General features: G+C 53.4%; 2 protein-coding genes across 2 annotated transcripts in view; both read right to left on the bottom strand.

Annotated features, from left to right (window-relative positions):
• The window catches only part of LOC135273593 (uncharacterized protein C2orf78-like), a 132764-nt gene extending 131069 nt beyond the window's left edge, over positions 1–1695 (bottom strand). Inside the window, exon 1 of the mRNA XM_064372782.1 lies at positions 1674–1695. Coding sequence (XP_064228852.1) covers positions 1674–1695 — 22 coding nt within the window. The remainder of the gene's footprint in view (positions 1–1673) is intronic.
• An 8795-nt stretch (positions 1696–10490) lies between these two features.
• LOC135273592 (obscurin-like) overlaps positions 10491–21381 on the bottom strand; it is a 64712-nt gene continuing 53821 nt past the window's right edge. Inside the window, 11 exon segments of the mRNA XM_064372781.1 lie at positions 10491–10603; positions 12452–12659; positions 12910–12990; positions 13408–13468; positions 14130–14309; positions 14311–14328; positions 14403–14484; positions 14709–14877; positions 15079–15331; positions 15654–15776; positions 16132–16231. Coding sequence (XP_064228851.1) covers positions 10491–10603; positions 12452–12659; positions 12910–12990; positions 13408–13468; positions 14130–14309; positions 14311–14328; positions 14403–14484; positions 14709–14877; positions 15079–15331; positions 15654–15776; positions 16132–16231 — 1388 coding nt within the window.

Genomic DNA, 21381 nt, shown 5'->3' with positions numbered 1-21381 from the left:
ACCAGCCTGGCCAACATGGTGAAACCCCCATCTCTACTAAAAATACAAAAATTAGCCGGTTATGGTGACACGTGCCTGTAATCCCAGCTACCCAGGAGGCTGAGGCAGAATTGCTTCAACCTGGGAGGCAGAGGTTGCAGTGAGCCTAAATTGTGCCACTGCACTCCATCCTCGGTGACAGAGTGAGACACTATCTCAAAAATTAAAATAAAAATCAATGAACTAAAAACAAGTTCTAGAACTCTAATAAGGAAACAAACGTTCAAAAAAGTGCAAAACAAAAAAATCTATACAATTAAGATAATGTTTCTATAATTATAACTTGTAGTTAAAACATTGTTGATTAATTTTTTTTTGAGACGGAGTCTCACTGTCACCCAGGCTGGGGTTCAGTGGTGTGATTTCAGCTCACTGCAACCTCCACCTCCTGAGTTCAAGCGATTCTCCTGCCTCAGCCTCCCAAGTAGCTGGGACTGCAGGCACCCAACACCATGCCCAGCTAATTTTTGTATTTTTAGTAGAGACAGGGTTTCACCATGTTGGCCAGGCTAGTAGCAAACTCCTGAGAACACTGGAACCTGAAGGTCAGGAATCTGAGGCTAAGACGGATTGTGGGAAATGGTGGGAATCCGGCAAGGAGAAAGTGAGGCAGAATGGGAGGATGGGGTGGGGGATGGGGCAGTGAGCTGGGTTAGGGAGGATTAGAAATCAGAACCTTAGGAAGAATCCAGAAAGGAACTGTCCTTAATAAGGTGTGTGCTACAGCCAGGTGCGGTGGCTCACGCTTATAATCCCAGCACTTTGGGAAGCAGAGGCAGGTGGATCACCTGAGGTCAAGAGTTCGAGATAGCCTGGCAAATACGGTGAAACCCTGTCTCTACTAAAATACAAAAATTAGTCAGGTATGGTGGTGTGCACCACTAATCCCAGCCACTCAGGAGACTGAGGCAGGAGAATTGCTTGTACCTGGGAGGTGGAGGTTGCAGTGAGCCGAGATCGCGCCACTGCACTCCAGCCTGGCAACAGAGCAAGACTCTATCTCAAAAAACAAAAACAGGGCCGAGGGCGGTGGCTCAAGCCTGTAATCCCAGCACTTTGAGAGGCCGAGGCGGGTGGATCACGAGGTCAAGAGATCGAGACCATCCTGGTCAACATGGTGATAACCCGTCTCTACTAAAAATACAAAAAAATTAGCTGGACACGGTGGCGCGTGCCTGTAATCCCAGCTACTCAGGAGGCTGAGGCAGGAGAATTGCCTGAATCCAGGAGGCAGAGGTTGCAGTAAGCGTAGATCGCGCCATTGCACTCCAGCCTGGGTAACAAGAGCGAAACTCCGTCTCAAAAAAAAAAAAAAAAAACAAAAAAAAAAGAAAGAAAAAGAAGGCGCGTGCCAGGGTTGAAGGAAGAGTTTTGAAGACCCTGGGAGTGAGAGCAGGGGAGAGACAGGGTTGGCTGTGCAGTAGGGTGCTCATGCAGCATCAAACAGAAGATGAGAGGAAAACAGAGCCCTTCTCCTCCAATGCCAACTACTCCTCTGAGTCCCAGGCCACCTGCTCCTGTGTCTGCTGACCTACTGACCTGTCTCTGAATCCTGCTGGAATGCTGTTCCTCCTGATCTCTGCCCTGCCCCAGACCTTTCACTAACACCACCACCCCCACTGCCCAGCGCTCACCAGCCCCACTGCCCCTGACCATAACCTGCCCCATCCCAGACGCCCCTGCTTCCATCTCATACCCTCGGTGACCCAAAGGGGACCTGGACACGCAGGTGAAGAGGGTGCTCTTCTGGTTCCTCCTGCTCAGGTGTCCCAGTTGCACAATCATGAGTGTGAGGAAATGTTGGATATGACACAGATTCTATTTATCAAGCCGTTTCACACTGTGGTTTACCTAACAGTGTTTTTGTGGGGTCATCCATGGGGATTTGGTCTTCCCTGCAGACCAAGGGCCTGAGCACAGATTTGTTTTCTTTTTTTTGTTTTTTTCCCCGAGCACAGATTTCTGAGCAGCCTAGAGAAGCTCTGGTCTCACCAGTCCACACTAAAATCTGGGTCCTACCGGCCCTGCTTGGCCCAAGCACAACGAGGTTGACAGGATGGAAATAGTGATTTTATAATATCAAAAAGGAAGGATGTCATGGGCCAATGGAACACAATAGAGAACCCGGAAATAATCCATGCATTTATAGCCATGGATTTTTTTTCACCAAGGCACCAAGAACATACCTTAGGGAACAGACGGTGTCTTCGATAAGCAGTGCTGGGAAAATGAGAGCTATCTACGTGTGAAGAGTAAAACTAGACCCCTATGCTTCACTGTATATAAAATCAAATTAAAATTAATTAAAAACTGACATGTAAGAAACTACAGGTCAGGCGAAGTGGCTCATGCCTATAATCCCAGCCCAGGCCTAGGTGGACAGATTGCCTGAGCTCAGGCATTCAAGACTATCCCGGCCAACATAGCGAAACCCCGTCTCTGCTAAAAATACAAAAATTATCCAGGTATGGTAGGGCACACCTGTAATTCCAGCTACTAGGGAGGCTGAGTGAGGCAGGAGAATTGCTTGAACCCAGGGGATGGAGGTTGCGGTGAGCTGGCATTATGCCACTGCACTCCAGCCTGGGCAACAGAGTGAGATGACTCTGTCAAAAACAAAGAAACAAACAAAGTGAAGAGATAACCTACAGAATGGGAGAAAATTTTTGCACACTATTCATCCAACAAAGGATTAATAGCCAGAATATCTAATAACTCAAAATCAAAAATCCTAAATAATCCTATTAAAAAATAGGCAAATCCCATGGCGTGCCTGGCCCTGCAGTCTCCGAGTCCTGCCAGCAGCTCCACCCTGCGCCCAGCCCAGCCTGCAGGGACTCGGCCTCGCCCGGCGCCACCGGCGGCCTGGACCCCTGGGACTCCTCAAGCTGGCGCCTCTTGTCCAACTTGTGACCCTCACCAAACACCCTGCGGGCCCAGGCGGGCCAGGGACAGGGAGTCATCCAGACCAAAGCCATGACATCGTGCTGCCCTCGTTGCCAGCCCCGCCCAGAAGCCACAGACTCAAGGCAGGCAGCCATAGTCGGACGGATGGACCGACAGGCCGAGCCTGTGGGACTGCCGACTCCAAGTCCCCGGTGGTTCCCCCTCATCGCCCTGCACCCACCCCCATCACTCCTGCCCCCAGCGGCGGCCTCATGTGCGAGGGGGCTGCCTTCACCTCAGTGCCTCAGTTTCCCCAGCTAGAAAACAGAGACAGACCAGCCCAGTGGCCAAGAGGAGCCACCTGCGGAGCCCCACCCGCTCCCGCTCACCCCCCCTCACCCCCCCGGTCACCACCCCCACCCCCACGCCCCCTCCTGCCCCTGGCCCTCTAGGTGGCCGGAGGTCTGATGAGGATGGTTTTCTTTATTTTATTTTATTTTATTTATTTATTTTTTGAGACGGGGTATCACCATGGCCAGGATGGTCTCCATCTCTTGATCTCGTGATCGCCCGCCTCGGCCTCCCAAAGTGCTGGGATTACAGGCACGAGCTACCGTGCCCGGCCATGATTCAGTAATTCTAACGAGCTCCCTGGTGATGCCAGTGCTACTGGTCTTTAGACCATACTTTTGTACTTTTGTAAGCAAGGATACTTGAAGCTAAAAAGGAAGGTTTTTTTCTTTTTTTTTTTGGAGATGGAATTTCGCTTTTGTTACCCAGGCTGGAGTGCAATGGTGCGATCTCGGCTCACCGCAACCTCCGCCTCCTGGGTTCAGGCAATTCTCCTGCCTCAGCCCCCTGAGTAGCTGAGATTACAGGCATGCGCCACCGTGCCCAGCTAATTTTTTTGTATTTTTAGTAGAGACGGGGTTTCACCATGTTGACCAGGATGGTCTTGATCTCTTGACCTCGTGATCCACCCGCCTTGACCTCCCAAAGTGCTGGGATTACAGGTGTGAGCCACCGTGCCCGGCCATTTTTTCTGTTTTTTGAGACAGGCTCTCACTCTCTTACTCAGGCTGGATTGTAGTGGTGCAATCTTGGCTCACTGCAACCTCCACCTCCCAGGTTCAAGCGATTTTCTAGCCTCAGCCTCCTGAGTAGCTGGGATTACAGGTATGCACCACCAGGCTCGACTAATTTTTGTAATTTTAGTAGAGAGAGGGTTTCACCATGTTGGCCAGACTGGATTCCAACTCCCTGACGTCAAGTGCTGGGATTACTGGCACGAGCCACCACAACTAGCCCCTCTTTCTTTTAAATAAATTGATTGGAGCCGCATTAGAAGAAGAGTTTTCTTGGGTCACATAAAATACACTAACAAGCCTGTAATCCCAGCACTTTGGGAGGCCAAGGCAGGCAGATCACAAGGTCAAGAGATCGAGACCATCCTGGCCAACATGGTGAAACCTCGTCTCTACTAAAAATACAAAAAAATTAGCTGGGTGTGGTGGCACGCCCCTGTAGTCCCAGCTACTTGGGAGGCTGAGGCAGGAGAATTGCTTAAACCTGGCAGGCAGAAGTTGCAGTGAACCAGGATTTTGCCACTGCACCCCAGCATAGGCGACAAGAACAAAACTCTATCTCAAAACAAACAAACAAAACACCAAATATCTGTTTGAGCACTTGCTTTCTATTCTTTCAGGTATATACTCAGAAGTGGAAGTGCTGGATCATATGGTAATTCTGTTTAATTTTTTTGAGGAAATGCCATACTGTATTCCATACCAGTTGCACCATTTTGCATTCCCAGTGACTTGTGTCTTTTAAAAGGTTATTTTTAGGACAAATGAAGACTAGACTTAAGGAAGGCAAGAGTGGATGCAGAAATATATGTTAAGAGGCTCTTACAATTAACCATGAGATTGATTATGGTAGCTTGTATCTACATAATAGCAGTGGAAGTGGGGAGAAGTCACTAGATTCTAGTTTTGTTTGAAAGGCACAGCCAAATGGATTTGCTGATGGGATTAGTTTGGGAGTATGAAAGAACGTGAGAAAGCAAGGATGACTCCTAGGTTTTTGGCTTGAGCAACTGAAATAATGAGGGTTCCATTTACAAATGTCAGAAAATTTGCAGAAATTGAGGTGGATAAATTAGGAGTTTGTTTTGGGACATGTTAAGTTTAATATACCTATTAAACATCCAAACAGACAAAATGAGCCTGATGTTCAGGGAAATGTGTGGGTTGGAGAGAAAATTTGAAAGCCATCAGAATATATAAATGGCATTTAAAATTATGAGATTTGGGCCAGGCGTGGTGGCTCACACCTGTAATCCAAGCACTTTGGGAGGCCAAGGTGGGTGGATCACTAGAGGCCAGGAGTCCGAGACCAGCCTGGGCAACATAGTGAGGCATTGCTATGGAAAAATTAAAAGTAAAGCAACACAGAGAGACCTTATCTCTATTTAAGAAAATAATAATAATAGCTGGGCTTGTTGGTGCATGACTGTAGTCCCAGATACTCAGGAGATTGAAGCAGGAGGATCACTTGAGTCCAGGAGGTCCAGGCTGCAGTGAGCCATGGTCGTGCCCCTGCCCTTCAGCCTGTGCAGTGAGCCATGATCGTGCTCCTGCCCTTCAGCCTGTGCAGTGAGCCATGGTCATGCCCCTGCCCTTCAGCCTGGGCAACTGATATGGTTTGGCCTCTGTGTCCTCACCCAAATCTCATCTTGCAGCTCCCATTAATTCCCACACGTTATGGGAGGGACCTGGTGGGAGATGATTGAATCATGGGGGGTGGGTCTTTCCCATGCTGTTCTCAAGATAATGAACGGGTCTCACCAGATCTGATGGTTTTAAAAATGAGAGTTTCCCTGCACAAGCTCTCTTCTCTTGTCTGCCGCCATGTGAGACATGCCTTTCGCCTTCCTTCATGATTGTGAGGCCTCCCTGAACATGTGGAACTGTGAATCCAGTAAAACTCTTGCTTTTGTAAATTGCCAAGTCTCAGGTATGTCTTTATCAGCAATGTGAAAACAGACTAATATTGTTACAACTGAGTGAGTTACAAGGAAAGAGCCACACTCTGAGTTCCAACTGAGGGTCCTTTATTGCCCTGCACTGAGAGTCAGCTCCTGCTCAAAATCTCTTGGCCCCGAGGAAGGGGCTTGATTCCTTTTTATTCCTTGCTTAAGAAAGGGGAGGGGGAGCATAGCTGAAGCAGAATTTACAAAAGCAGAACAAGCAAGTTAGATAAAGAGGCTGGTAACTAGGAGGCAGGAGGTTCCCATGATTGCTGGTTACCAAGGGGGGTATTCAGTACTTGCATAGAATCAATCAAGGGGGTATTCACAATAGCAAGTGGGCTTGCCAAACAGGATATGGTTACAATGGTTATATGTCTCTATAGTTCTAAGCACAGCGTGACTCAGGTATGCACTCAAGGGAGAAATGGTGTGAGCAGTCAGTTGGAGGTTAAGATGGAGTCTGTCTGGCTCTCAACAAGATGGAGTCTGTCAGCCTAACACAGGGTAGGTTAGCACAATATGATGACAGAGTAAGAGCCTGTCTTAAAAATAAAATCATCTGGGCATGGTGGCTTGAGCCTGTAATCCAGCACTTTAGGAGGCTGAGGCAGGTGGATCACCTGAGGCCAGGAGTTCAAGACCAACCTAGCCAACGTGGTGAAACCTCATCTCTACTAAAAATACAAAAGTAGCCAGGTGTGGTGGTGGGTGCCTGTAGCCCCAGATACTCAGGAGGCTGAGGCAGGAGAATCACTTGAACCCAGGAGGCAGAGGTTGCAGTAAGCCCAGATCATACACTGCACTCCAGCCTGGGCAATAGAGTAAGACTCCATCCCAAAAAAATAAAATAAAATAAGATAAAATGAAATAAAATACATCAAAAAGGAGAACACCAAGGGCTGAACCCTCTCCCAGGGAATGTCCCATTCAGGCAACAAGAAGGTGGTGAGAAAACAGCAAAGAACACTGAGGAGACGCCAATGATCGGGGAAGAAAGTCAGGTGGGCTGATGTCCTGGAAGCCAAATGAAGAAAGTGTTTGAAGGGGCCAGGCGCAGTGGCCAATTTTCAATTCTTGTTCTACATCTGCATCTTATTTGATACAGTTGACCATTTACTCTGAGGTGACTTTCCTCAAAATCACCTGAGGCCAGGAATTCAAGACCAGCCTGACCAACCTGACCAGCATGGTGAAACCCTGTCTCTACTAAAAATACAAAAAAAAAAAAAAAAAAAAAAATAGCTGGGTATGGTAGTGCGAGCCTGTAATCCCAGCTACTAGGGAGGCTGAGGCAGGAGAATTGCTTGAACCCAGGAGGCAAAGGTTGCAGTGAGCCGAGAGTGAGCCAGTACACTCCAGCCTGGGCAACAGGAGTGAAACTCTGTCTCAATATATATATTTAAATATTTACATGAAATATATATTATATATATTAAGTGTTTGAAGGAAGAGGAAATGGTCAACTGTGTCAAATAAGATGCAGATGTAAAACAAGAACTGAAAATTGGCCATTCCTCTTGGTGACCTTAAAGTTATTTCTGCATGGGCGTGGTGGCTCCCGCCTGTAATCCCAGCATTTTGGAAGCGTGAGGTGGGCAGATCACCTGAAGTCAGGAGTTCGAGACCAGCCTCACCAACGTGGCAAAACCCCGTCTCTACTAAAAATACAAAAATTAGTCCGGTGTGGTGGTGTGCACCTGTAATCCCAGCTACTCAGGAGGCTGAGGCACAAGAATCGCTTGAATCTGGGAGGCAGAGGTTGCAGTGAGCTGAGATTACACCATTGCACTTCAGGCCGGGCAACAGAGCGAGACTCTGACAGAAAAAAATAATAAACTAAACAAAGAAAGTTATTTCAAAGGATTGTCTGAGAGGTAAAAACCTAACTGCAGTGAGTTCAAGAGAGAATGGGAGGAGAGGGGAGTTGGAGACTGTGAGAAGGCAGCACTTTTGCTGTAAAGGGGAGTAGGGAAGCAGTGAGGGATCTAGAGAGGGTCGGTTTTTGTTTGCCTTTGAGATGGGAGAAATAGCAGTACAGATGATGATGGGATAATGCAGTCATCAGAGGGGAAAGAGATGAAGGGGGGATTACTAAATCTATGTCCTTAAGCAAACAAGAGGTGATGGGATCTACCACACGGGTGGAGGGGTTGACCTTAGCTAAGGTGCAAAGTATGTGGGCTGTGGAACCTCTCTTCCAAACGCAGTGGAACTCCATCCAGGCTGTCTCTGGATTTCCCCAGACCACCTCCAACTAGTGTTGTTCTGAGCTTGGCCACCAAAAGTTAAGATTACTGAATGTGCATCTGTCTTCCATTAAGCCAGCAGCCCTCGATAGGCTGTGTCAAAGTCACCTCTAAATTCTTCATTCCTGCAAACTCTGGGCCAGAGTATGGGCTTATTGAATTAGTCCGAAGAGACACAAAGCAGCTGCTATGCAGCTGGTTTCACAAAGGGGGGCAGTCCTAACCCTGCGTTCTGGGTGTGGTGGCTCACACCTGTAATCCTAGCACTTTGGGAGGCTGGGGCAGGCAGATTACCTGAGGTCAGGAGTTCAAGACCTGGCCAATATAGTGAAACTAATATAGTGACCAGACTGGCCAATATAGTACAGTAGTTTTGTAAAATACAAAAAGTAGCTGAGTGTGATGGCGCACACCTGTAGTCCCTCCCAGCTACTCGGAAGCCTGAGGCATGAGAATCATTTAAACTCAGTAGGCACAGTGAGCTGAGATCACGCCACTGCACTCCAACCTGGGCGACAGAGTGAGATTTCATTTTTTTTTTTTTTTTTTTTTTTTTTGAGACAGAGTCTCACTCTGTTGCCAGGCACCAGGCTGGAGTGCAGTGGCACAATCTCGGCTCACTGCAACCTCCACCTCCCGGGTTCAAGCAATTCTCCTGCCTCAGCCTCCTGAGTAGCTGAGACTACAGGTGCACACCACCACACCTAGCTAATTTTTGTATTTTTAGTAGAAACAGGGTTTCAACATGTTGGCCAGGATGGTCTCGATCTCTTGACCTCATAATCCACCCGCCTCGGCCTCTCAAAGTGCTGGAATTACAGGCTTTTTCCTTTTTTTTTGGAGACAAGGTCTTGCTCTGTTGCCTGGACTGGAGTGCAGTGGCACAATTGCAGCTCACTACAGTCTTCACCTCCTGGGCTCAAGTGATCCTCAGGCCTCAGCCTCCTGAGGAGCTAGGATTACAGGCATGCATCACCATGCCTGGCTAATTTTTTAAATTTTTTGTAGAGATGGTGTCTCCCTATGTTGCCCAGGCTGGTCTGAAACTCCTGGCCTCAAGTGTCCTCCTACCTCAGCACTCAGATCTAGAGTGCTGGGATCACTGGTGAGCAACCATGCCAGCTTCGAATATTTCTAAGAGAAGTCAGAAACGTGACCTCATATGTAAAACTCTCTAGTTCTCAACACTGGCCACAATTTGAGATAAATAGTAGATGAGTGTTCCCCAAAAAATCAACATAGAGTTACTAATGACCCAGCATTCTCACTCCTAGACAGATTCAGAGAAATGAAAACAAGTGTTTAAGCAAACCCTTGGACAGACACATTCACAACAGCATGATTCACAACCTCCAGAAGTGGAAACAGGATGGTTGTGGTGGCTCCCGCTGTAATCCCAGTGCTTTGGGAGGCTGAGGCAGGAGGTCTGCTTGAGGACAGAAATTTGAGACCAGTCTAGGCAACATGGAAAAACCCCATCTCTACTAAAAATACAAAAGAATTAGCTGGGTGTGGTGGTGTGTACCTGTAATTCCAGCCTGGGGAGGCTGAAGCACAACAATCATTTGAACCCGGGAGGTGGAGGTTGCAGTGAGCCAAGATTGCACCACTGCACTCCAACCTGGCCAACAGAGTAAGACTCTGTCTTAAAAAAAAAAAAAAGGCCAGGTGTGGTGGCTCACACCTGTAATCCCAGCACTTTGGGAGGCAGAGGTGGGTGGATCACCAGAAGTCAGGAGTTTGAAACCAGCCTGGCCAACATGGTGAAACCCGATCTCTATAAAAATACAACAATCAGCCAGGTGTGGTGAAGTGCACCTGTAATCCCAGGTACTTGGGAGGCTGAGGCAAGAGAATCATTGGAACCTGGGAGGTGGAGGTTGCAGTGAGCTGAGATTGTGTCATTGCACTCCAGACTGGGCAGCAAGAGCAAGACTCTGTCTCAGGAAAAAAAATAAATAAATAAATAAAAAGAAAAACAAAAGAAAAGAAAACTTATGAGAGATTGGGTCTCACTCTGTTGCCCAGGCTGGTTTCGAACTCCTGGGCTCCAGCAATCCTCCCACCTCGGCCTCCCGAAGTGCTGGGATTCCAGGTGTGCACACTCGGCCCTTCACTGTACTTTTCTCTTCCTTCTGAACATATGTGTAACTCTTAAGTATCAAGTTTTTTCCTTTTCATGTGTCATTTTAAAAATAAGAAGCAATAGAGTCATTCTAAAATAAGAAAAAGAAAAAAAATCACTTCCTTAAAATGTGGTGGCCTTGTGTTCTAGGGGCCTCCTCTGCTCACACATCCACAGAGCGCAAAGCGTTGACATAAAGGACACCCTGCAGTGCCACTGCTACACTCCAACCCTGGGGGCCTCGATGGGGGGCCCTGACCATGTCCAGGGCCAGGTCTGGGGGAGGTGAGCGGAACGCCAAGATACATAACATCTGTCAGTACTGAGCCGGGACCAATCATGTTGGAGCTGGAGGCAAAGGTAACATCAGGAATGCGTCCACACCCCCTCTCCCCACCCCCATGCCCCACCCTTTTTTATGAGACCTGATGTTGCTCTAGTAGGATCACAGGTTACTGAGGCCTCAAACTCCTTCCTTTTTTTTTTTCTTTAGAGGAGGGGTCTTGCTATGTTGCTGCCTGCACTGCCTCTGGGTTTTGTTTGTTTTGTTTTTTGAGATGGAGTTTCATTCTGCCCTCAGGCTGGTGGCCCCGATCATGGCTTGCTGCAGAGCCTTGACCTCCCTGGGCTCAGGTGATCCTCCTGCCTCAAGTTCCCAAGTAGCTGGAACTACAGATGTGTACCAACATGGCTGGCCAATTTTTAAAAACATTTTTGTGTAGAGACAGAGTTTCACCATGCTGCCCAGGCTGATCTTGAACTCAGGCTCAAGTGATCCTTCTGCCTCAGCCTTCCAAAGTATTGGGATTACAGGTGTGAGCCACTGGATTCAGCCTGAATTACACTGAAAAAAAAAAAAAAAAAAAAAAGCTGAGTCTGTGGCTCACACCTATAATCCCAACACTTTGGGAGGCCAAGGCAGGAGGATCACTGGAGCCCAGGAGTTTTCTTTATATATAAAAAAAATGGTTTTAAATTTAGCTGGGCATGGTGGTCTGTGCCTGTGGTCCCAGCTATGTGGAAGACTGAGGCAAAAGGATTGCTTGATCCCAGGAGGTGGAAGCTGCAGTGAGCTCTGACTGCACCATTGTACTCCAGCCTGGGTAACAGAGCGAGATACTGTACTTAAAAAGAGAAACAGGCCGGGTACGGTGGCTCATGCCTGTAATCCCAGCACTTTGAGAGGCTGAGGTGGGTGGATCACTTGAGGTCAGGAGTTTGAGACAAGCCTGGTCAACATGGTGAAACCCTGTCTCTACAAAAAATACAAGAATTAGCCAGGTGTGGTAGCAGGAGCCTGTAATCCCAGCTACTGGGGAGGCTGAGGCAGGACAATCACTTGAACCTGGGAGGTGAGGGTTGCAGTTAGCTGAGATTGTGCCACTGTACTCTAACCTGGATGACAGAGTGAGACTCTATCAAAAAAAATCAAGCAAAAACCCACAAGTATGTATATATACACACACACACACACACACACACACACATATGTGAAATTCACATGGCCAGGCACAAAGGCTCACACCAGTAATCCCAGTACTTTGGGAGGTCAAGGAAGTAGATCATGATGTCAGGAGTTTGAGACCAGCCTGACCAACATGGCGAAACCCTATCTCTACTAACAACACAAAAATTAAATTAGCCAGGCATAGCGGCGCATGCCTATAATCCCAGCCATTCAGGAGGCAGAGGCAGGAGAATCGCTTGAACCTGGGAAGTGGAGGTTGCGGTGAGCCGAGATCTTGCCATTGAACTCCAGCCCGGGCAACAGAGCAAGGCTCCATCTCAAAAAACAAAAAAAGAAATTCACAAACCCTACAATTCTCCCATTTAAAGTGCACAATTCAGTGGCATTTAGTACATTCAGTGTGTGCAGCCACCACTTCCATTTAATTTCAAAACACTTCCATCACCCCAAAAGGAAGCCCTGTCCCCATTAGCAGTTGGCCCTGCAAGACAGAACCACACACTGTCACCCCAGGCCCGCAGCCACACACACAGGGAAGGGGAGAGTCCAGGGCTGGAGGAGGAGACGGGTTCAGGGAGGACCCCCTGGCTGACCAGTAGACTGCCTGCTGCCTCCCCGGGGTGGAGGGGAGGGCCCAGCTGGCCATGGGAACTGACTTCCCGGAGAAGCTGCAGCCACGCTCCCAACTCACCAGATGTTGGAGGCCTTGCTCACAGGGGTCTGCTGGATGATCTCGGGGGAGACGAACTCAGGGGAGCCATACTGGCTGAACTGTGGCTCTGCTGGGGTGATGCTGTGTGTGAAGCCGAAGTCGCAGATTTTAATGTCTTCCCGGGCAGGATGCAGCATCAGGATGTTGGGGGGCTGCGGGAGAGTTGGGCGTGGGTGAGGGCTGTGCCCTAAGGGGGTGACTCCTGGGGCTGCTGGGCCTGGTGGGGACACTCGGAGGCCTGGGGGGCAGGGTGGGGTGCACCCAGCGCAGCCATTTGAGGACAGCCTCTGCTCCACAAGAGCCACGCCCCACTTGAAAGGGCTGCCAGGAGATGGTGAGCTCCCCATCTGTGGAGACAAGCAAGCCCTCAGTGAGGCTGGGAGTGCAGGGGTGGGGACACACGAGCCTTAAGTCCAGGTGGAGGACGCCATGGCTGTGCAGGTAGTGCAGCCCCTCTGCCAGCTGCTGGATGTAGATCTTGACCTGCGACAGATTTTAAAGTCTTCATGTGGGGCTGCTGATCAGGCAGGAGCCCCGCCCCAGCCTCCCTCTCCACTTCACGCCCAGCTGCCTCCTGGCTTCAGCGGCTGATGTGCAAAGCCCTCCTGGGCCCTGTGTGCCCCTAAGCCAGGGGATCCCTCAAAGGCAGGGAGGATATGGTGGACTCATGACCCTCAGCAGGGGAGGGGAGGGCCGGGCTGGTCAGCTGGCCAGGTGAGGTGGGGTCATGGGGCCCGTTGAGTCCAACCGAGGGGTCAAGAGCCCGAGAGGCCCTAGGGAGCCCCAGAAGCCTCTGAGCCGGGGAAGGCTATGGCTGGGGCTGTCTGCAAGGACTGCTGTCTGAGCAGGGGCTGGGGCAAGGTGTGTGGCTGGGGCAGTGGTGGGTGGCTGCCCAGTCACCTCGGCCTCTGTCACCACGCCCTTCCTGAACAGGCGGTCCAGCAGCTCCTCGGATGAGCACCTGGGATCCCGTCAAGGAAAAGCACACTTGTGGGGCTGAAACCTGCCTGCCCCTGGACACCCACACTCACAATGTGAGGCCAGGACTGCGGGCACATCTGATCTCTGGGGGCAGTGTGGTGATACTCAGGGTTGAGGAGGGTGGGGCAGGATGCCTCTGAGCACCAGATGACACCCAGTCCTGAGGAGAGGGGGGCTGCAGGCTGACCCTGGGGACAGAGGCCACTCACTGCAGTGGCACGGTGGGAGGGGACATCCTGTCCATTCTGCACAGAGCCCATCAGCACCCTCTCCCCTTGAAGAGGATGCCAACTCGGGGCAGGGGAGATGTGTCTAGCTGATAGCCTGTCAAGAGCACCAGAGGTGACCCCAAGACCAGGCTCCGTGGGTGGCAGGGTGAACCCCAGAGTGGCCTAGACAGGTGGCCCCTTTCTCTGTAAGAGGCCATCTGCAGAGTGGGAGAGAGCCCCCAGCATCCCTGCTGCAGGTGTCAGGTTATCAGGGCCAGCTGCCACCAGCACCCCCAGGGGACTCCAGTCACTGCCCCATGGAACAGAAGACTCCCCCCAAATTCCCAGCCAGGCAGGGGATGCCGTGCACATGGCTCCTCCGAGCCCCGGCCTGCCCTGCTCAAGCCCTCCCAGGGGCTGAGGGCAGGATACAGCTCCAGAATGAGGATGAGGGTCTTGCGGGTCTCAAACTGGTCCAGCAGCCCTGTGACCAGTGGGTGGCTCAGCGTGGCCAGGATGTCTCGCTCCCTGTACACCTGGGCCTGAGTTCTGCTCCACAGGGGGATGAACTTGGCAGCACAGGAGACCTTGTTTCCTTTGTGCTGCACTCTTCATGAAGCCAAACACGCCCCTAGGAAGGAGGGAGTGAGGGAACCCGGCAGCCCAGGCCATCAGCAGTCCAGGGGAATGGGGGCTGGGCACTACCTTCTGACCTCCTCCTTGACCTCATAGAAGGAGTGCAGCCTCCTCCGCAGGCTTTGCTTCTCTCAGTCCGGCTCACTGTCCCCTAAGGAGTGAGAAGTGGCTGGGATGGGCAAAGATGACCACCCGGATCCCCATGGAGCCCAGTACTGTGGTGTTGATGGGAGGGGCTCCCTGGGCCCAAGACTATGGGACCACCCCCCACCCAGGAACCACCCATGGGAAGGGAGGCTACCCTGTGGAGCAGAGTCCTGTACCCGGCCAGCCCAGCTACAAAGCCTGGGGTGCGGGAGGGGTCGGCCAACTCACCCCTGAGCACCAACAGCTCTGCCTTGCAGAGCACCTGGCCGCTGGTGTTTTGGGCCAGGCACGTGTAGATGCCAGCGTCCTTCAAGGCCACATCCCTCAGCACCAGGGAGTATGTGGTGCCTCCCTGCTGCTGGCTAAGCCAGGTGCTGTCCACCAGCTGGACACTGTCCTGGAGGCACAGGACCGGCAGGGCTGCCATCAGCCCAACCTGGGGGACACCGCCCCCCACTCTTCACTGAGAGTGCTTCCGATGCATGTCCACTCTGGACGGGATGTCGGGGAAGTGCACAGTGTGGACTGCAATCCCTCCCACAGGCTCTCCAGCTCCCAGGACCATCCCCAAATCTCACCCACCCGGAGCTGCTCTTACCTTGTACCAGATCACTGTGGGCTGTGGGTCGCCCTCAATGACAGCCTGGAATTGGGCCATGCTGCCTATCTGCACCTGCACATCCTCAATGGTCACCTGCATGGATGGGGGCCCTGGAAGGGCAGGGAGGGAACCATGGAGACCCCTGGGTGCCAGCCACAGCTCACCATGCCTGGGTGGTCGGTGGCCCTGAGATACACTGTGGGCAGCAGCACCCCATTCTGACCGCCCAGGCTTCTGACAGTCAGGGGTGCTGCTTCCATGGAACCACTACCTCTCCCACTCTGGCCTCGGTGAGCCAGGTGATCAGGAGGAGCTGGCAGGGCCGGCAGAGCTCACTGACTCTGCTGCATGCTCAGGGACAGGGGCCTAAGGACACCAAGTTCACCACCACATGCCTCTCCCTGGCAGAGGGTCCTGGCCCCTCTGAGGGAACACAGTGAGGTGGAATGTGGGGCTCCCAGGCTGGGGCAGGCCAGGACATGCTGAGTGGCCTCCATAGATGTGCAAATTCCCCCAGCACTGGGCAGGGTCACGGGAATCACACTCATAACCCTCTGGGCCCGACCCCATACGTGCAGTGCGTGTCCATGGCCCGGTACATGTAGGTCCTCTGCGTGGTCTCTGTGACCACATGGCTATGGACGTCCCAGAGCAGCTCCCCTGTGCCTGCCCCGGGCCAGGCTGCACCCTCCATCCTGGGGTTAGGAAATGGAGTGAGGCTCTGCCAGGTCCTCACCTGTTCTGAGCAGCCAGGCCTTCCGATGGGATGGGGGTTTCCCTGCTCACCACCAACACTCGGAGGGGCTGCAGCAGAGCCTCTCTGGAATGAGATGTACAGATGGGGGCCCAGCCCCCATACCTCTCACCTCTTGTTCCCAGCATGGCCTCTCTTCCCTACCCTGCCCGGCATGAGGTGGCTGCTGGCAGGGAGTGTGGTGAGAGCCGGGAGGCCACTCCGGTACCTCATGCTCACGTGCCCTCCCTGCCTGCCCTGGGATGTCCCCTGGGGGTTGGCCCCTGCTGCAGGACCCAGCAGTCTGGGGAGGTTACTGAATGGGCACAGTCTGCTCCTGGGCTCTGGCTCGGGCCTCCGGCTCCTGCTCTGGGGCTTCATGGAGGAGGATCTGTGGCATCCTCAGGGGCCCGGCTGCTGGGAGACAAGGCCTCATGAGAGGGAGCCCGGGTGGTGCCTGTAGCAGCTCCTCACGATCCCAGGCTCGGTGAGCCCAGGCAGAGGGTTGGGCTCCAGGAGCCCTGAGCCCCAACCCCATTCCCCATAGTTCAAGCACATGCAGTTGCCACCCTGCAGAGCCCACGTGCCAGGCACCCTCCACTTCTGGGCTGGCACCACCAGCCCCAAGGCCCCTGGGAAGGGTGCCTGCCATGGGCAGGGCAGGTGGGGTTGTGGGTGGAGCAGGCCAACTCGTGCTGACTCTTCAGTGGCATTGGGCAGAGTGAACAAGCGTCAGGCCTGGGAGGGAGCCTGCGATCTACTGGAACAGTCCAAGCAGCACCCGGGTGGGGTGTCTGCTCAGTCTCTGTGCCCCTGGCACCCAAGTGGCAGAGGGAGAGTGAGGACCAGAGCCGGTCCTCCCAGACCCCCTCCCCAGCCTTGGCCTGCCTGTCCCTCCCCTGCAGACACCAGTCCTCAGTCTTTGTGGGGGGAAGGATGACGGGCCAGGAGAATGAGAAGTGACCACTTCCCAGGGTGAGAGGGATGCCATGCCCCTTCTCCTAGGCCAGGCCCTGCGTCTGGCCAGGCCCTGTGTCCATCCAGCCCCATCATGGGCACACTGAGCAAATGTTCACCAAAGTGGGACCTAGCAGGACACCCCGCAGTGCCCAGGCAGCTGGAGGGAGGAGCCTGTGCCTGCTGAAGGCCTGGGGGCTTCTGTGCCTGCTGGGGGGAAGCAGACCCAAGGGGCCGGCCCTCTCATCTCACTGGGGGAAGGTGGCCTGCTTGCACCAAACCCTGTGCCCCCTGGCCCTAGGGAGGTCACAGTGGCAGCGTGTGGACTGTGAGACTGTTGGAAGCGCTGAGTGGAGTGTGCTCAGGGCATGAAGCATGAGACCATGGCAGGGGCTGCCCCGTGCAGTCCTGGGGGAGGGCACTGCACCCTGGAGGTGTCACCATGCTTGGCTCTAGCCAGATGGCCTTTCTCCAAGGTGATAGGACCAGGTAGGGGTGGCCGGGGAGGATGCATGAGGTAAGGCCCTGCAAGATGGGTGGGGTGACCAGAGCGGGTGGGACACGGTACACAGGGCTGGGATGGTCCTTTGTGTGAAGGTGACCAAGGCAGGGGCTGGACCAGATGGGGAGGAGAAGGGCATGGACGGAGAAGCACACACAGGCAGGATGCAGAGACGCTGGATGGGGTGGGGTCGGGGAGGAGCCTAACCACCATCCTGCTTCTGGCCTCATGGTTCCCTGCCTGGCTACGCCCAAGCTGGTGCAGACCTCCAGCTGGGAGAGCTGGCTGCTCCTGTAGGCACGGTTAGAACACCTGGCTCCACTTGAAGTGAGCAGCAGGGCCTGGGATGAGCTCCCACAACCCAGGCCTCAGTTTCCCCAGATGCACCATCTGTCCCTTTAAGAAAAGGTCCTTGATCGGGGACTTGAGGACCAGGCTGGAGCGAGGCCAGGGCTGGGCCAGGCTCACACCTGTAATCCCAGTACTTTGGGAAGCTGAGACAGGAGAATGGCTTGAACCCAGGAGTTTGAGAGTAGCCTGGGCAACACAGCAAGACCCCATCTCTACCCCAAAATAAAAAAACTAGCCGGGCATGGGGGCACACACCTGTAGTCCCAGCTACTTGGGAGGATGAGGTGACAGAATCACTTAAACCCAGGAGGTGAGGCTGCAGTGAGCTGTGGTCACAACCCTGCACACTGCACTCCAGCCTCGGTGAGAGAACGAAATTTGGTCCCAAAGACAAAAAAAAGCAGCAGCCATTAAAGTGCTCCATAACAGAGACCCAAGACACCTGGGGGAAGGGGCCGGGGTGATCATAACAGGAGACGCCCAACACCTGGGGGAGGTGGCATGGATGATAACAGACCCCCGACACCTGAGGGAAGGGACGTGGGTGATAACAGAGACCCCAGACAGCTGGGGGAAGGGGCGTGGGTGATAACAGAGACCCCAGACACCTCGAGGAAAGGGCGTGGGTGATAACAGCGCCCCCAGACAGCTGGGGAAAGGGGTGTGGGAGATAACAGAGACTCCAGACACCTGGGGAAAGGGGCTAGGGTGATAACAGAGACCCCAGACAGCTGGGGAAAGGGGCGTGGGTGATAACATAGACCCGAGACAATTGGGGAAAGGGGCGTGGGTGATAACATAGACCCCAGACACCTGGGGAAAGAGGCGTGGGTGATAACAGAGACCCCAGACACCTGGGGAAAGGGGCGTGGGTGATAACATAGACCCCAGACACCTGGGGAAAGGGGCAAGGGTGATAACAGAGACCTCAGACACCTGGGGAAAGGGGTGTAGGTGATAACAGAAACTCCAGACAGCTGGGGAAAGGGGCGAGGGTGATAACAGAGACCCCAGACAGCTGTGGAACGGGGTGTGGGTGATAACAGAAACTCCAGACAGCTGGGGAAAGGGTCGAGGGTGATAACAGAGACCCCAGACAACTGGGGAACGGGGTGTCGGTGATAACAGAAACTCCAGACAGCTGAGGAAAGGGGTGTGGGTGATAAGAGAAGCTCCAGAAACCTGGGGAAAGGGGCCAGGGTGATAACAGAGACCCCAGACAGCTGGGGAAAGGGGTGTGGGTGATAAGAGAAACTCCAGAAACCTTGGGAAAGGGGCGAGGGTGATAACAGAGACCCCAGACACCTGGGGAAGGGGGCGTGGGTGATAACAGAGACCTCAGACACCTGGGGAAAGGGGCGTGGGTGATAACAGAAACTCCAGACACCTGGGGAAAGGGGTGAGGGTGATAACAGAGACCTCAGACAGCTGGGGAAAGGGGTGTGGGTGATAAGAGAAACTCCAGACACCTGGGGAAAGGGGCGAGGGTGATAACAGAGACCCCAGACAGCGGGGGTAAGGGGTGTGGGTGATAAGAGATACTCCAGAAACCTGGGGAAAGGGGCGAGGGTGATAACAGAGACCCCAGACACCTGGGGAAAGGGGCGGGGGTGATAACAGAGACCTCAGACACCTGGGGAAAGGGGTGAGGGTGATAACAGAGACCTGAGACACCTGGGGAAAGGGGCGAGGGTGATAACAGACACCCCAGACAGCTGGGGGAAGGGGCGTGGGTGATAACAGAGACCCCAGACAGCTGGGGGAAGGGGCGTGGGTGATAACAGAGACCGCAGACACCTGGGAAAAGGGGTGTGGTAGATAACAGAGACCCCAGACACCTGGGGAAAAGGGCGAGGGTGATAACAGAGACCCCAGACAGCTGGGGAAAGGGGTGTGGGTGATAAGAGAAACTCCAGACACCTTGGGAAAGGGGTGAGGGTGATAACAGAGACCCCAGACACCTGGGGAAGGGGGCGTAGGTGATAACAGAGACCCCAGACACCTGCGGGAAGGGGCGTGGGTGATAATAGAGACCCCAGACAGCTGGGGGAAGGGGTGTGGGTGATAAGAGAAACTCCAGACACCTTGGGAAAGGGGCGAGGGTGATAACAGAGACCCCAGACACTAGGGGAAAGGGGTGTGGGTGATAACAGAGACCTCAGACACCTGGGGAAAGGGGCATGGGTGATAACAGAGACCCCAGACAGCTGGGGGAAGGGGTTTCGGTGATAACAGAGACCCCAGACACCTGCGGAAAGGGTCGGGAGTGATAACAGAGACTCCAGATACCTGGGGAAAGGGGCGTGGGTGATAACAGAGACTCCAGACAGCTGGGGAAAGGGGCGTGGGTGATAACAGTGACTCCAGACACCTGGGGAAAGGGGCGTGGGTGATAACAGAAACCCCAGACACCTGGGGGAAGGGGCGTGGGTGATAACAGAGACCCCAGACAGCTGGGGGAAGGGGCGTGGGTGATAACAGAGACCCCAGACACCTGGGGAAAGGGGCGTGGATGATAACAGAAACTCCAGACACATGGGGAAAGGGGCGAGGGTGATAACAGAAACTCCAGACACCTGGGGGAAGGGGCATGGGTGATAACAGAGAACCCAGACACCTGGGGAAAGGGGCGTGGGTGATAACAGAGACCCCAGACAGCTGGGGAAAGGGGTGTGGGTGATAACAGAAACTCCAGACACCTGGGCAAAGGGGCAAGGGTGATAACAGAAACCTCAGACACCTGGAGAAAGGGGCGTGGGTGATAACAGAGACCCCAGACAGCTGGGGAAAGGGGCGTGGGTGATAACAGAGACCCCAGACACCTGCGGGAAGGGGCGTGGGTGATAATAGAGACCCCAGACAGCTGGGGGAAGGGGCGTGGGTGATAACAGAGACCCCAGACAGCTGGGGAAAGGGGTGTGGGTGATAACAGAGACCCCAGACACCTGGGGAAAGGGTCGTGGGTGATAACAGAGACCTCAGAAACCTGGGGAAAGGGGCGTGGGTGATAACAGAGACCCCAGACACCTGGGGAAAGGGGTGTCGGTGATAACAGAAACTCCAGACACCTAGGGAAAGGGGCGAGGGTGATAACAGAAACCTCAGACACCTGGGGAAAGGGGGGTGGGTGATAACAGAGACCCCAGACACCTGGGGAAAGGGGCGAGGGTGATAACAGAGACCCCATACAGCTGGGGTAAGGGGCGTGGGTGATAACAGAGACACCAGACAGCTGGAGGAAGGGGTGTGTGTGATAACAGAGACCCCAGACAGCTGGGGAAAGGGGCGTGGGTGATAACAGAGACCCCAGACACCTGGGGAAAGGGACGTGGGTGATAACAGAAACTCCAGACCCCTGGGGAAAGGGTCGAGGGTGATAACAGAGACCCCAGACACCTGTGGAAAGGGGCGTAGGTGATAACAGAGACCCCAGACAGCTGGGGAAAGGGGCATGGGTGATAACAGAGATCCCAGACACCTGGGGAAAGGGGCGAGGGTGATAACAGGGACCCCAGACAGCTGGGGAATGGGGTGTGGGTAATAACAGAAACTCCAGACAGCTGGGGAAAGGGGTGTGGGTGATAACAGAAACTCCAGACACTTGGGGAAAGGGGCCAGGGTGATAATAGAGACCCCAGACACCTGGGGAAAGGGGAGTGGGTGATAACAGAATCTCCAGACAGCTGGGGAAACGGGTGTGGGTGATCAGAGAACCTCCAGACACCTGGGGAAAGGGGCGAGGGTGATAACAGAGACC

This window comes from Aotus nancymaae, unplaced genomic scaffold (genome assembly GCF_030222135.1).
Source record: "Aotus nancymaae isolate 86718 unplaced genomic scaffold, 86718_ANA_hifiasm-v0.15.2.pri h1tg000008l, whole genome shotgun sequence".
NCBI classification, from domain to species: domain Eukaryota; kingdom Metazoa; phylum Chordata; class Mammalia; order Primates; family Aotidae; genus Aotus; species Aotus nancymaae.
Note: the sequence above shows the minus strand (reverse complement) of the source record. Positions and strands in the feature narration are given on the sequence as shown.